General features: G+C 44.6%; 1 protein-coding gene across 2 annotated transcripts in view; it reads left to right on the plus strand.

The window, feature by feature from the left end:
* The window catches only part of LOC146172354 (uncharacterized), a 99,632-nt gene that overhangs the window by 54,816 nt on the left and 31,737 nt on the right, over positions 1-13,079 (plus strand). For both annotated transcript variants that reach the window (XM_084585953.1, XM_084585954.1), the window contains exons 8-10: positions 6,947-7,048; positions 9,917-9,965; positions 10,516-10,631. In XM_084585953.1, coding sequence (XP_084442079.1) covers positions 6,947-7,048; positions 9,917-9,965; positions 10,516-10,631 — 267 coding nt within the window. The remainder of the gene's footprint in view (positions 1-6,946; positions 7,049-9,916; positions 9,966-10,515; positions 10,632-13,079) is intronic.

Here is a 13,079-nt window from a genome sequence, read left to right on the forward strand (position 1 = left end):
CATTGGCCGTGTTCATGCCTTTTCGCACTAGCACCGCGCTTCATGTGTGCATCACAAGGTTCTCGGGTTCGGTGTTTTCATGATCGTTGTCTGCTGTGTTATGTGCCGAGAGTTCCTTGCTAGAGATTTTTTTCTGTAGACTCATCTTGGGTACTTCTAAACGCATTTGTTATCCTGCATTTCTCGAAAGCATGTCCCTGGGAATGCTAGTTAAGCATATGCGATTCAGCTGTAGGGCATGGCTACCATGGCTGGAGAGGCCCATGAAAGACCCATGCAAAATGCGGACTGCTTCTTTTGCCATTCCTACGTCGTGCGACGTGCAAGTGACCTGCTTCTGGTCGCGAGTGCCATGGTCATGCCGTGATAACAAGGGAAGCGGTATTAGCGGGGGGAAACGAAACCATCAACCGACGCCACCGTTAGATGGTGCCTCCTCTCGCTGGGAGCCTGATGCTGATAGTGCTGAATAATAGCCCGACCGAAACTGCGAATTTAGACACTTTTTTTGGATCCGCATATAATAAGAGGTGGACATCTCACATGATAAAATTGTGAAATAAACCTCATATTATATGTGGGTTTTTACGGTATGTGCCCGGAGACTCCATCGACCGGTTGATCATCAATGCGCCGTTTGATGCATACATGGCAGTGAGATGTAGGAAACAGTGTACAAATAAATGAGCATGCTGAACTGGGCTAGTTAGAATGGGTTCATATCAGGAAAAAACCAGCACAAAAAACAAGGGCTACGGAGAATGTACGAATATTTGGACAGTGGCTGGTTGAGCAGGTCGTCATACTTCAACATAGTGCCCTTTTAAAGCGCGGCTGAATTAACCAATGCCAGCCATGGAACGTGTTAAGTGAGCTTATTATCCAACTGGTTTAATTGGGTGCTTGCAGGATTCTGGCAGCAGTTGAATTTATTGAATAAGCGGGGGCTGAAAAATATGATTTTTCTGCGCACCTTTAGGGGCGGCGAAGCCTCGAGTGACCGCAGTGGTAGCAACAATAGTGGCAACGTTGTGGCGATGTTTCTGCAGTAATTTCTTTTGGAAACAACCTGACCTCTTTTTACACAGTTGTAACTGCCTAGTCATATTTATGTCATGCAAGCGTTTGGGCTATACGCAATATTTAAAAAATTCTTGGTAGGTTCGAGGTTCAGAGTGTCGGTTAAACACAGCGATGGGTTAGACTTAAAAAAAAAAAGGTATTTGGCAGTGCTTAGTTTATGTTTTACTGAGACAAGGTCGTGTAGCGGGATGGGATGCACTTGGCCTTAGTTGCTTTGAGACATTAAACACCATAAACCAATAATAGTACCTAGGTTTTAGCTGCAGAACGTTGCTTTGGTTTGCTTTATGCACTTTAGTGCTAAATTAGAAATATAATTTTGTTAAGGGGCAAAAAACGTGACAGACATTTGAGCTGTGCCTTTAAACCCAATAGCGTAGGCTAGCATCAGGTATATAAAGCACCACTTTAACCAAGCCGTATGAAAATGACTGCGTGACCTAGGTGTAGCGTGCCTCACCCGGCATCCGAGAGCACTGGAAGGTTAATTTCTGTTGCATCTTCTCACCTCAAATGAGCAACCAGAGTTGGCAGCTCCTTCCAACTTTCTCAGATCATGGGGTCTTATTAAAGGGGTCATGACAACTAATATTTGAGCATAAACTGATTATTGCGTTTAACTCCACTCACGTTAAATTATACATCCTCGAAATTTGAACTCGATCGGTTCAGTAGATAGTTTTAAAATGAATTTTTATTATTCACATCGAAAGCAGCTTTCTGGTCTGGCAACTATTAGCCGCTGGCGTCACTACAAGATCTCATCCCCATGTCGTCTGCTATTCGCGGTGTCGACTGCGCTCTTGCATGCACGCCATGGACGGTGGTCATTGAGAGCTTTTTTTTCTTCAGCAAAAATATTTTATTCGCATATTCTTTTTTCTTTGACAAGCCTTCACTATAATATGCGACCTTAGTGATCCTTGGACTTGTTTTGGGCTTCGTCTAGAGACTGTAGAGGAGGCCGAAATCGATGGCTTTATGCTCTATTATTTAAGTATACAGTCAGAAGCATATTATTCTTACATTATGAGATTTGGCTTGTCTAGCAACAAAATGCTCCCGCATATAAAAAGGCGCATGTCCGTTTCCTTCCGCCGTGTGCACTGCGAAAGATGGGTTAGCTTTGTAAATCTCAAACAAGCATATGCTGACGCGAGAGCATATCAATTGTGACATAAGAAAAGCAGACAAAACTTTTGAATGAGGCTGTACCCCTTGACTTGCTGTTCTTTGCGCTTGTTAGTCAGACTTTATTATTCTCAGCTGGTAAAGCATTCTTTTTTTTCGCAAAACTATGTTCAATTTCATCATCGCAAAATCCATCGCGATTTGAATGCACTTCACTGCCCGCACCGAACAAGGGCCTCCCATCTGCCACAGTCTCCGCGTCTCGCCTCCCCTGTAGCCGCGCGCGTGACCGCGACCAACTCCCGAGCCAAATGACATCTCGTGAGTGCTTCAACGTAAACACAGTAAGCATACACCATTTAGTATTTAGTGTGTGAGACCTAAACTCCTGCAGAAATGCGCCGATTCGCGGATTACGACTGAGCTCCCAGCTTGTTTGTTTACCCACAAGCAGCACCAGCAGCTACCGGCTTTGCTCTCCAGGCAGGGTCACATTGACGCTTCCCGCTCAATGTGCATGCGCTTTGTGTTGTAAGCAGTTGTCGATTTGGAGTCACTACTGCCAGAACTGCACTTGATGGCCACATTTACCAATAAAACTTGTAAATGCGCACTCCGTAATCGCTGAAACTCTAGGCCTGAACCCTGCGTACTCATGCTAGGCCTACTCGTCGCTAAACGTGGCGGTAGTTCTGCACCGACTAACATTTCTGGCCAGGTTCGTTGCTGATGAGAAGGGGGGACATATAAAGTGCAGCCGCTTGTTTTCCTTTTTATAACACAGTTAAGCTACAGACGAGCGCAGCAGTGCAAGTCGTTCACAAGGTGCGCACAGGTCCTTGAAAACCTTTGAATTTGAAAATTTCGTTTTCAAGGCCCTCGAAAATCCTGGAATTTTTTCTACTCCTTGAAAATCCTTGAATTCCTAGCGTACTGCATGCAAATGGTTATTAATCAGGAAAGAAACGCAGTTACAATATTTATATTTTCAATAATGGTGTTTCAGTATCTGCGTTTCAGGCATAAAAAATCAGTTTGTGCTAAAGTAGCCAACCTTGCGCGACGGTTAGCCACATTGGAGCCACTTGCTCTGAAGCCAACTTGATTCGATGCAGTCCTATCCGATTTTGGCGCTCTGTTATGGTGGTTGATGGCATTGCATTTTTACGTCGGTTCTGCACCCGACTTGTTGCAGCTGAAGCATCCGACTGCAAAGCTAATGCCTGGGAAATGCAAATTTCAAGGCACGTGGCTTCACAACGATGCTTACAAAGACTGGATTGTACCAGATACGATTAGTGAGTACTGCGCAAGATGCAGGCCTTGCAGCAAACCTTCGACATAACCACCATGGGCGAGTTGGCGTTGAAGAGCCATATGAAGAGTGCTAAGTATGCTGGTGTCATGAAGATTGCAGCCAACAGCTCGGTGCGGAAGTATTTAGTTCCAAGTATGAGCCAACAGTCAGCCGTCCCGCCTCCTTTGCAATCGGGAAAGCTAGATGATGCTTGCAAGGCACACGAGCTGGTGATGAAGGCAGAGATTCTGTGGACTTTGAAGGTTGTCACATCGCATTTCTCCTATCGGTGATCATCGGAAGCAGGCCAGCTATTCCAGCATATGTTCCCGGACAGTGACGGGGCCAAAGCATTTTCTTGCAGAAAGAAAACAATGTGTGTACGTGACGTGCCATTGTCTGAGGCCCTTCTTTTTATGTGCTTTGCAGTGGGAGATAAAAAATTGTGATTACTACGTAGTATTCTTCGTTCAGCCCACAAACGACCATCTTCAGCGAAACAAATGGACGTTCACATCCGGTTCTGGAATTCGTCTCACAAGACGGCAACGAGGTACTATAGCTCGGTGTTTATGGGGCACTCGAAATCCGAGGACATCCAAGGAAAGCTGCCAAGTGTGCTCGTGCCTTTCCCTGTTGAGAAAATTTTTCAGATTTCAATGGATGGTCACAGTGTTAACCTTAAGTTACTCAAGAATTTCCAAGAGCACCTGTATCAAGCATACCAAATTCAATGTCTGAACATTGGGACCTGTGTCCTCCACACCATGCACAATGCCTACAGGGCAGGTGTTACAGCAAGTAAGTTGGGAGTTGACTGTCTGCTCTCCAGTCTGAGCGCACTTTTCCATGGTTCTTTTGCAAGGAGGGAAGACTTCTCAGCAGCTACCGGTCAGGAGACATTTCCCCTGAACTTTGTTGCACACCAGTTTCACTGGCTTGCACCGCTTGCTTTTGCACCGGTTTCACACCAGTTTCAGCAGATATGTATGCTGAAAAGGCAGAGGCAACTAATGATCTGAAGTAAATTGTCAGATCCAATAGCCTGAGGAAGGCTGCACGAAGCAAGACTGAGGAACTGTGTAGCCTCAACGAGAAAATTCAAGAAAAGCAGCAGGAGCTCTCCTGAAGTTGCCATTAGCAGTTTTGCAGAATGGATTGCTCTTCGACATTAGTGCAGTGCATTGCAGGGTGTTTTTCAAGACTGAACATTTTTTAATGGCTTAGTGCAATACTGGCTTTATTATGTTGGCTTAGTGCAATACAAGCTGTTCCTTGAAATGTTTCTTTTTCGATTTTGTTCAGTAAAATTGGTACCTGATATTGAAAAACGCCGCATGTAGCATTGTGTTGAGTCCTTGAAAATACTCCAACTGGGCCTTTAAATTCTTTGAATATCCTTGAATTTGCCTGTTTTGAATCTGTACAAACCCTGTGTTCACTCATAGGGTGTCAAGTTCTCGCTCGGCCTCCAAAATGCGATCCGACGAAAACAGATCGGGCGACGGTCCGCTGATCAATTTCGTTGACGTCGCGGGGCCGAAAGCCCTACACTACGGCGATAGGCGGATAGGCGGCCGTTGGTTGTCCTGGCGTCATTGCCAGTGTAATGTGTTTCAGTCGTCCAAAAAAAAAGAAAGAGACATGTCCTTTGATATTGAAGCCTTTATTGCAGACGACGCTTCGCTGCATATGTGCGTATCCTCTGTGACATCACACGAGCATCTCACAATGGCGGTCGCTCTCGGTGGAAGGAGCTTCTCGATTCCGATTTCTATCGTGTTTTTTTGTAATATGCGTCACTTGCTAGGCACGAAAACTTTGCGTGTGGAATCACAGACCTGTATATTATTCACAGAAGTAAGAAACTGCAATACATTGACCGACCCTGTCATGCACAAACCCTGTGCACAGACCCTGTTGCACAAACCATTGAAGAACCAGTGCTTGGCCATGTCCCCTGCGAGCTACCACCCTGCCTGTGATTTGTCATTCAAAGCCAACGCAGACACCGTAACATTATTTTAATGTTATCGCGGTGAAAATGGGTGCTTAAAGTAGTAATGTAAATGCAAGCTGTCAAAGGTAGTAGCGTAACCAAGGGTTCCTGTGGAGGCACAGTCTTCCATGCTGTTTGTATAATTTCAGAGTCAGTTCATAACTTTCTATAAGCCTTAAGCTGCATACATGCTTCGCATACATTCAAATAGCGAACTTGGGCTCAGAATAGCTTTTACAGAAATTGAAGGGCGTTACGGCCATTTTTACCCACTGCCTTTTTAGAAAAATGGCTAGACATTTGTACCAGACTTTATAAAAAGACTTCAAATGTGGTATGTATCTCTACCATAGTTTTGTGGATGTAATTGAAAATTGGCATTGCAATTGAAAATTGCTTCAAACAGTATTATTAGGCAGTTGCCTGATCAGAAAGACGAAATTATTTTTCTCGCCCAAATTGGCCACATAAAACTCTACTCGTAATTGTAAAAATGCACAGAATACCATCGAAGCCGATTAGCAAAAGATAACAATAAGCTGAATAATTTGTTTTAATGTATGGTAGTATTCAGCATATAACAATTCGATACACTCTTTGTCAAAAATAGAAAGGCATTCCTGGATACCTAAACTTGAGAAGGGTGAGGGCAGGCTGTCTTATCACCTACGAGATTGCAACTACTGGAGTGAACGGTGAACCCAATTAGCAGGGCTTAGAAGCAAGCCCTTTGGGCTGCATATTTTTCAGAAAGGCGGTACATAGGTGCACCACTGTCTGTTTTCCGGCACTTCAAGCAAGTGGGACGTGTGCCACTGTCGTACAAAGGGCGTGACATGATAGAGTATGGAAAAGCCTTTCACGCGTAATGCATACAGTGTGCAGTTCTGTACTAGCAGCTTCCATTGCCATGCTACTGTGAAACTGCTCCTTGCCACCCCTAATTTGTGTTTTGTACTTCCTGTTTCTGGGCTTTTATTCTTTCCCAACTCTTAAACTCTTTCTCTGCCTTTGCTTTCATCAGTGGCATGTGCCGTCTTACGTTTGCCTGCGTGTGCCATACAGTTTTCATCTATTGCCCAAGGCCATCATAATGTTGGTTTTTCTTGTTAGCTGAAGACCCTAGTTTTTGAGATACAGCAGAGAAAATGAAAAGTGTATGTGCTGTTTTTACCTTGATTCCAAACGTAATGTTGGGTGCATTTTGAAGCTGTGCATTTGAGGGAAAAACTCATTATATTCCTGCAAGCATGGTTATACGTACTGGTGCGTGCCATGCCTGCTGCACTTTTACAGCAAGGTTTTGATTCACCGCCTGCAGTTGATTCATTGATTCATTTCGTCAAGTGTGAGGTTTGCAAGTGGTGTAACGAGGTCGTTTTGCTGCTTGAATTGTTTTCATGACAACTCGTGCGTGCTGCTTTTTTCTTTTATAGATGAAACGAGATCAAAAGTATCCCAAGTGCCATCCTTGCAGCATGGGCTTTAACAACCGCAAGCAGTATGAGAACCACTGTGCTGGTGAATTTCACCGCAAGGTGAGGAATTGCATGATTGGTTATATGTGAAGAAAAGAAAACCTTTGGTGGGCCTCTAGCTACCGTGGGGTATGCGAAAACACACGCACGCACACATGCACACACACACACGCACGCACACACACACACACACACACACACACACACACACACACACACACACACACACACACACACACACACACACACACACACACACACACACACACACAGCTACAGTCAGTAGCACTCTTGAAGGATGGATTGAGTGCTGAATTCAGTCGAACCTCGTTATAACGAACACGGATACAGCGAATTATCGGATATAACGAAGTAAAAGCAAAGTTTGGTTGGCTGTGCTTTATTTCTATGGGAGTTCTATATAATGAAATGAAAAACTGAAAATTTGACACTAAATCGGTTATAACGAAGCATATTTCGTATTCACACGACTCAAAATGTGCAAAGAAGCAAAAAAAATAAATTTTCAAAATGCTAAATTTCGGTTTTATCAATCGCCTCCACCTAAAATGTGTTTGAATCACCCGCGCTTTCGCACGCCACGCCATCTAGGGACCGCGAATGAATCTAGCATCAACGGCTGCTTGGCATGTGACCGGCACGTGATCGAACCACCGCCCGCATCGCCTCCACCTAAAATGTGTTTGAATCACCAGCGCTTTCGCACGCCACGCCATCTAGGGACTGCGAGTGAATCTAACATCAACGGCTGCCTGGCATGTGACCTGCACGTGATCGAACCACCGCCCGCGTGCCCCTGCCCCTACTTTTTGCCGACCGGCGCGTGTGCTCACTTTTCTCGAGGTCGTGCCGTCGTCTTGCAGCATGGCGGCGCTGAAACGCAAAACAGTTTCTCTTGAAACAAAGATAAAAATATTCAGGGCGGTCGACAGCGGGCGCAAGAAGAAAGAGATTGCCGCAGACTTCAGCATTGCGCCTAGCACTCTGTCAACCATACTGAGCGCAAGGCAGAAGATAGAAAACGTGCACTCTGCAGGCGCCGTGAAGAACGACAGGAAGCGCGTCAGGTATTGTCACTACCAGGATGTTGAAGATGCCTTGTTCGCGTGGTTCAAGGACGTTAGAGCGCGCAACCTGCCTGTGTCTGGTGCCGTGCTTCAAATGAAGGCAAGAAGTCTCGCTTGCGTCTTAGGCCACGATGACTTCTATGCAAGCTGCGGCTGGCTGCAGCGATTTAAAGACCGCCACCAGATTGTTTGCCACACCTTGTCGGGCGAAGAAGCAGCCGTCGATGTAGAGAACTGCGAGAAGTGGGCAGAAAGCTTCCGCATGCAACTGGATGGCTACGAGATGTGCGATGTCTACAACGTGGACGAGACTGCGCTTTTTTTTAAGCTGCTCCCGGAAAGGTCACTCGTTGCGAAGAACGAACTGTGCCGAGGAGGCAAGAAAAGCAAAGACCGCGTCACCGTTGTTGTTTGTGTCAACATGGATGGGTCAGATAAAAGGCGGCTAACTGTTATTGGTAAATCTGCTCGCCCCAGGTGCCTGCGCAACGCCCGGAATGTCAAAGCGGACTATCGCTCGAACAAAAAGGCGTGGATGACGTCGTCACTCTTTGAAGCATGGCTGAAGGCCTTCGACAAAGACATGGCAGAGCAGCGCAGGAAAGTGCTCCTTATATTGGACAACTGCTCTGCCCATAAGGTGTCTGTACCACTTGAAGCGGTCCGCCTAGTTTTCTTGCCGCCAAACTCGACCTCAGTGCTGCAGCCATTAGACAGGGGCATCATTCGCTCACTAAAATGCTGCTACCGAAAGCGATTGGTTACGCAGCTCGTATTTGACATAGACAGGGGCATATCAACGGCCATAAACCTCAAAACTATGCTGGACATGCTGTACGGTGCATGGAACGAAGTGGCACAGTCGACAATAAGAAATTGCTTTGTTGATGCTGGCCTAGCCCCATCCACCAGCGAGACTGAGCCCAACGACGCCCACGATTCTGAAGGTGAAGCGGACAATTTCGACGAGACGACATGGCGTCAACTGGCGGTTCCGAATGTTACGTTCGAGGACTTTATTGCTGCCGATGACAACTTGGCTGTGGCGCCCGAATTGACCAAGAAATTGTCGATCAGCTACTTCCTACAGATGATGCTACGAGCAGCGATGAGAGTGAAGAAGAAGGCGAAGAGCGAGCTCTCAGCAGCACCGAGGCTGCCGATATGGCGAGGAAATTGAGAAGGTACCTTGGGAACCTACCTGTGGCCAAATCAACTGACATTAGGAAAGCGCTGCACAGTGTCGATTTCGTTGAGAAATTTATTCTATCGAATAGTGTGAAGTGCCGCCAAATGAAGATTATGTCGTGTTTTAAATAAATCAGTTCTGCTTGGCCTAAATCCCGATTTGTGTGCTCATTTTTGCTTGGCAGTGCAAAATGAAAGGTAAGGTTTCGCGTGCTTATACCACACTTTAAAGAAAAAAAAATGCTTTTTTTTTCAGCTCTGTGCTTTCCATTTTAAGGTAGCCTTTACTTGGGTTTATGAACAGAATTTTTTTTTGTAGCAATTTGTGTGTACTTTTACAACAAATATCGGATATAACGAGCGAATTTCCGTGCAAAATGAGACTTCGTTATAACGAGGTTTGACTGTAGCAGGATAAGAAATGGACTCGCCTGCAACTGCCTGAAGGCATTTGCTTGCTGATTCAGTTACAAGGCATCCCATTGCCCAGAGCATTGTAGAGTAGTAGGAATGAGAACTGGACAGAAAGGAATCTCATGGCTAGCATTGAGTCTATTCCTTAGGGAGTAATGTTATTAGGAGGTGCTTTGTCTTCATGAATGCATCATCTGTGCATTTTGAGTTAACCACACTTTTCCTTTGATCTTGACAGAACGTTGAATTACATGACAATGAAGCTGTTGAGACAGCTGATCTGCCAGGTGAGTGTTAACTTTAGTGTTTTTGGGGTTTTGGCATAGATAATAGCCCGCACCATTGGCCTACAGGGAAGTCTTTCATACTTTGAAAGCAATATTTTTGCAGTGTTATTTCACTAGTAGCATCAGCTCCGACTGTTCGACATGCTGGCTCGTGCTGTTGGTCACCTTTAAAGCGTAAATATTTTGTGACCCAGTATTACTAGCGAATTAACCTGTGGCAGTGGTTCAGTGACCCATGGTAGTTGGTGGCTTAGCATAAGTTTCACTTGTGGGCAAAGCACCAGCTCACTCCTGTGTTGAGCTTTTGGTGCACGTTTAACAATCCCGGATGGTTGAAACTTAGCTGGAGCCCTCCATTATGATATTCCTCATAGTCAAAGTTTTCCTTTGGCATGTAAAAATTCATTAACTGTTACCGTAACATTCTCAGCCAGGGTTTGAAGCAGCACTCTGTTGTTGACTGAGGTGCTTAGTGCACACATGGTGTTGTGAAGCTATTTTCTGCTTCTTTTAGCATTGTACTTGTACTGAATGGTGCATATGGATGCAGGCGAGGAATACCTTGAAGAAGTCCGTGCTTACTTTTGCACTCTGTGCAAGTTGTTGGTGAAGACCGAGATGAAATCTGATCACTGTCGTACTCAAGGTCACTTTAGGAGGCACAAGGTAAGTGCATTGTATTTTTGGATTGCAGTTTCGATCACTCAACATAGGCAGCATCTAGCATTCTCCCCTTGCAGTTTTCTCCATACGAGTCCTTTTCTGCTGACTGCTGCCAGCAGTCATGTTCTTGGCCACTTTATAAAATGAGTGAAGTAATACTGAGCTTGTTTTCAGCACAGGTATCCTTGATTTCAAGCATGTTGACTGGTACAGTAGTTGTGAAATGTGATTGTTCCAGCATTGTGGGATATGCAATCCACGACTGAATTGCACTCAACTTTACAATGTTGGGTGATCAAATTTAGTTATTCTGAAGTAAACGTTGTGTTTTCTCAAACTTCTGTTTATTTTTAGTATTATGAAATTGGAGTAATTTTTGAATTATGTATCTGGCACTAACTTTAGGGTAAGTTGTAACTAGCTGCTCCAATAAGCCAGTGTACGTGGACAACTTATGTGTGTGTAATCTCTGGGGGGAATGCCAGTGAAATGGGTCATGGAAAAATGCAGAGAAATTAAGGAACTTTAAAACACCAGTGTGGTAAATAACTTGGATGTTAAACCCCACAAACCAAACCAAACCAAACCAAATGGCAAAGCAGTAAATAAATGTCAGTCGCTCAGGGTTTCTGAAAACAAATGGCATTATGTGTAATATGTGTAATATGCGCAAATACAAATACAGTAAATACTCGTTAATTTGAACTTCATGGGACCTGGGAAAATGATTGAATTATCCGATGTTCGAATTATCAAATGGCCTCGCAAAACTGGCAGGAACCATTTGCATTACGGTAAATGTACCGTATTTACTCACGTAACGATCCTAGTCGCATAATGAACCCACCCACTCCCAATTTTTGCCTTAGAATTAAAAAAAAAAAAAGCATCAGCCGTTAGCGCTTCTCTTCGTTTCATGCCATCACAGTCCACAATGCATTTCTTGGTAGTGTGCCAAGATGCCGTGCATCGAAAACATCATGGTGTTTACCTTTGACATTAGCTCTAGCAAGGAGGGGAAAGCGAACTTGGCAAAGTGTCAGCGCTTGTCCGGTTGTGCAAGCCTCGTTTTCAGCCGGTTGCCATCGGCGATTGGGCCTAGTGCTGTCTACTGCCACTCAATCTTTGGAACGTGCTATAGCAGCAAATGTTGTGAAGCGAACGATGCTAAAAGCCAGCGTCATGATCGCGGCTGACCGCGGGCTTCCGGTTGACTGCTGATGGGTGCATGGACGGACTCGCAAAAAAAAAAAATCGCATAATTCGTAGAACCCATCTGAAGCTGTAGCCTTTCATGGGTGTTGGCTGGGACTGTGCCGGCAGTACTTATCCGTATTTCTGAATTAACAGGGCTTAAATTAACGAGTATTTGGTTGCGAGTTTTGGAGCTTACGTGGAAGAGTAGGCAGTCGCCATTGAGGCCGCTAACCCTTACCCTCCGATGCTGCTGACTGCCGCGCCTGTCATGGCGTCATTGAAGGGGGGATGTGGGTCTTAAATTTTTTTTCTTATTCTTGGTCCAATCTGAATAAAACTTCACAGCCTTGTTCAGTTTTTCACACTGATTTCAAATCTGTAATTAGATTTGTGATAGCTGCACTGGTTCACGAAATTCTGAGGTTTGAAAGGAAATATTAGTGGTAATTTCTTACGGGACTTTTTGACAATTTCGCCTTTTAAAATGCAAAAAGCAAGTATGTGGCTGCAATGCCAAAGACATGCTCTAGGGGGTGATGCTATTTTTGTTCATTTTAATGCCAATTTATAGGCAGAAAACTGGACCAACATTTTCAGTGAATAATTTTGCTCAGATTTCCTCTCATTACTATCCTAATTTGTAATTAGCAGAGTAATGCTAAAATGATATAAATAGCATCACCCCTTAGCATATTTCCTCATGTTTACAGTGATACCATATTTATTATTGTCACTCAGTGACAACATAGAAAAAAGGCCCGTAAGATTGAGTGCGGTGTCCAAAAACATCGAACTGAGAAAAACACATTTGAAGTTTTAGACAACTGTAACTTTTGCTAGAATGCAGGTACAACAATTTAAATAGCGTCATCGTGTAGTCCTGCTTTTCAGAAAGAAGGCCATACTAAATATGTAACTGTAGCTTCTCATAAAATTGGCAAATCCCAGCCATAAAGCCATGTACGTACCCCTAGACCAGCATGAGAAACTGAATTTAGCACTTGCGGTGCCCGTTTCAGTGCCCTCCAAGATAAATAAATGCTCAAATTGTGTAAGAAAACAGCCCTACCATAGACAGACAAACTTACACGAAGTTTAGGTTGAAACATGGTGACATGTTTATTCGAACGGCTGGTCACCGTCCCAGAATAACTGTTCTATAGCAGACCAGGGCTATATGCAGGATCCCTTGCTGGCTTGTGTCGCTTAGCAAACCTTGCCTTGGCAGCATTGTTCTCCTGGTGTTCCTTCCGA

The sequence above is a fragment of the Amblyomma maculatum genome, unplaced genomic scaffold (genome assembly GCF_055883805.1).
Source record: "Amblyomma maculatum isolate TAMU_Amacu unplaced genomic scaffold, ASM5588380v1 scaffold_13, whole genome shotgun sequence".
NCBI lineage: Eukaryota > Metazoa > Arthropoda > Arachnida > Ixodida > Ixodidae > Amblyomma > Amblyomma maculatum.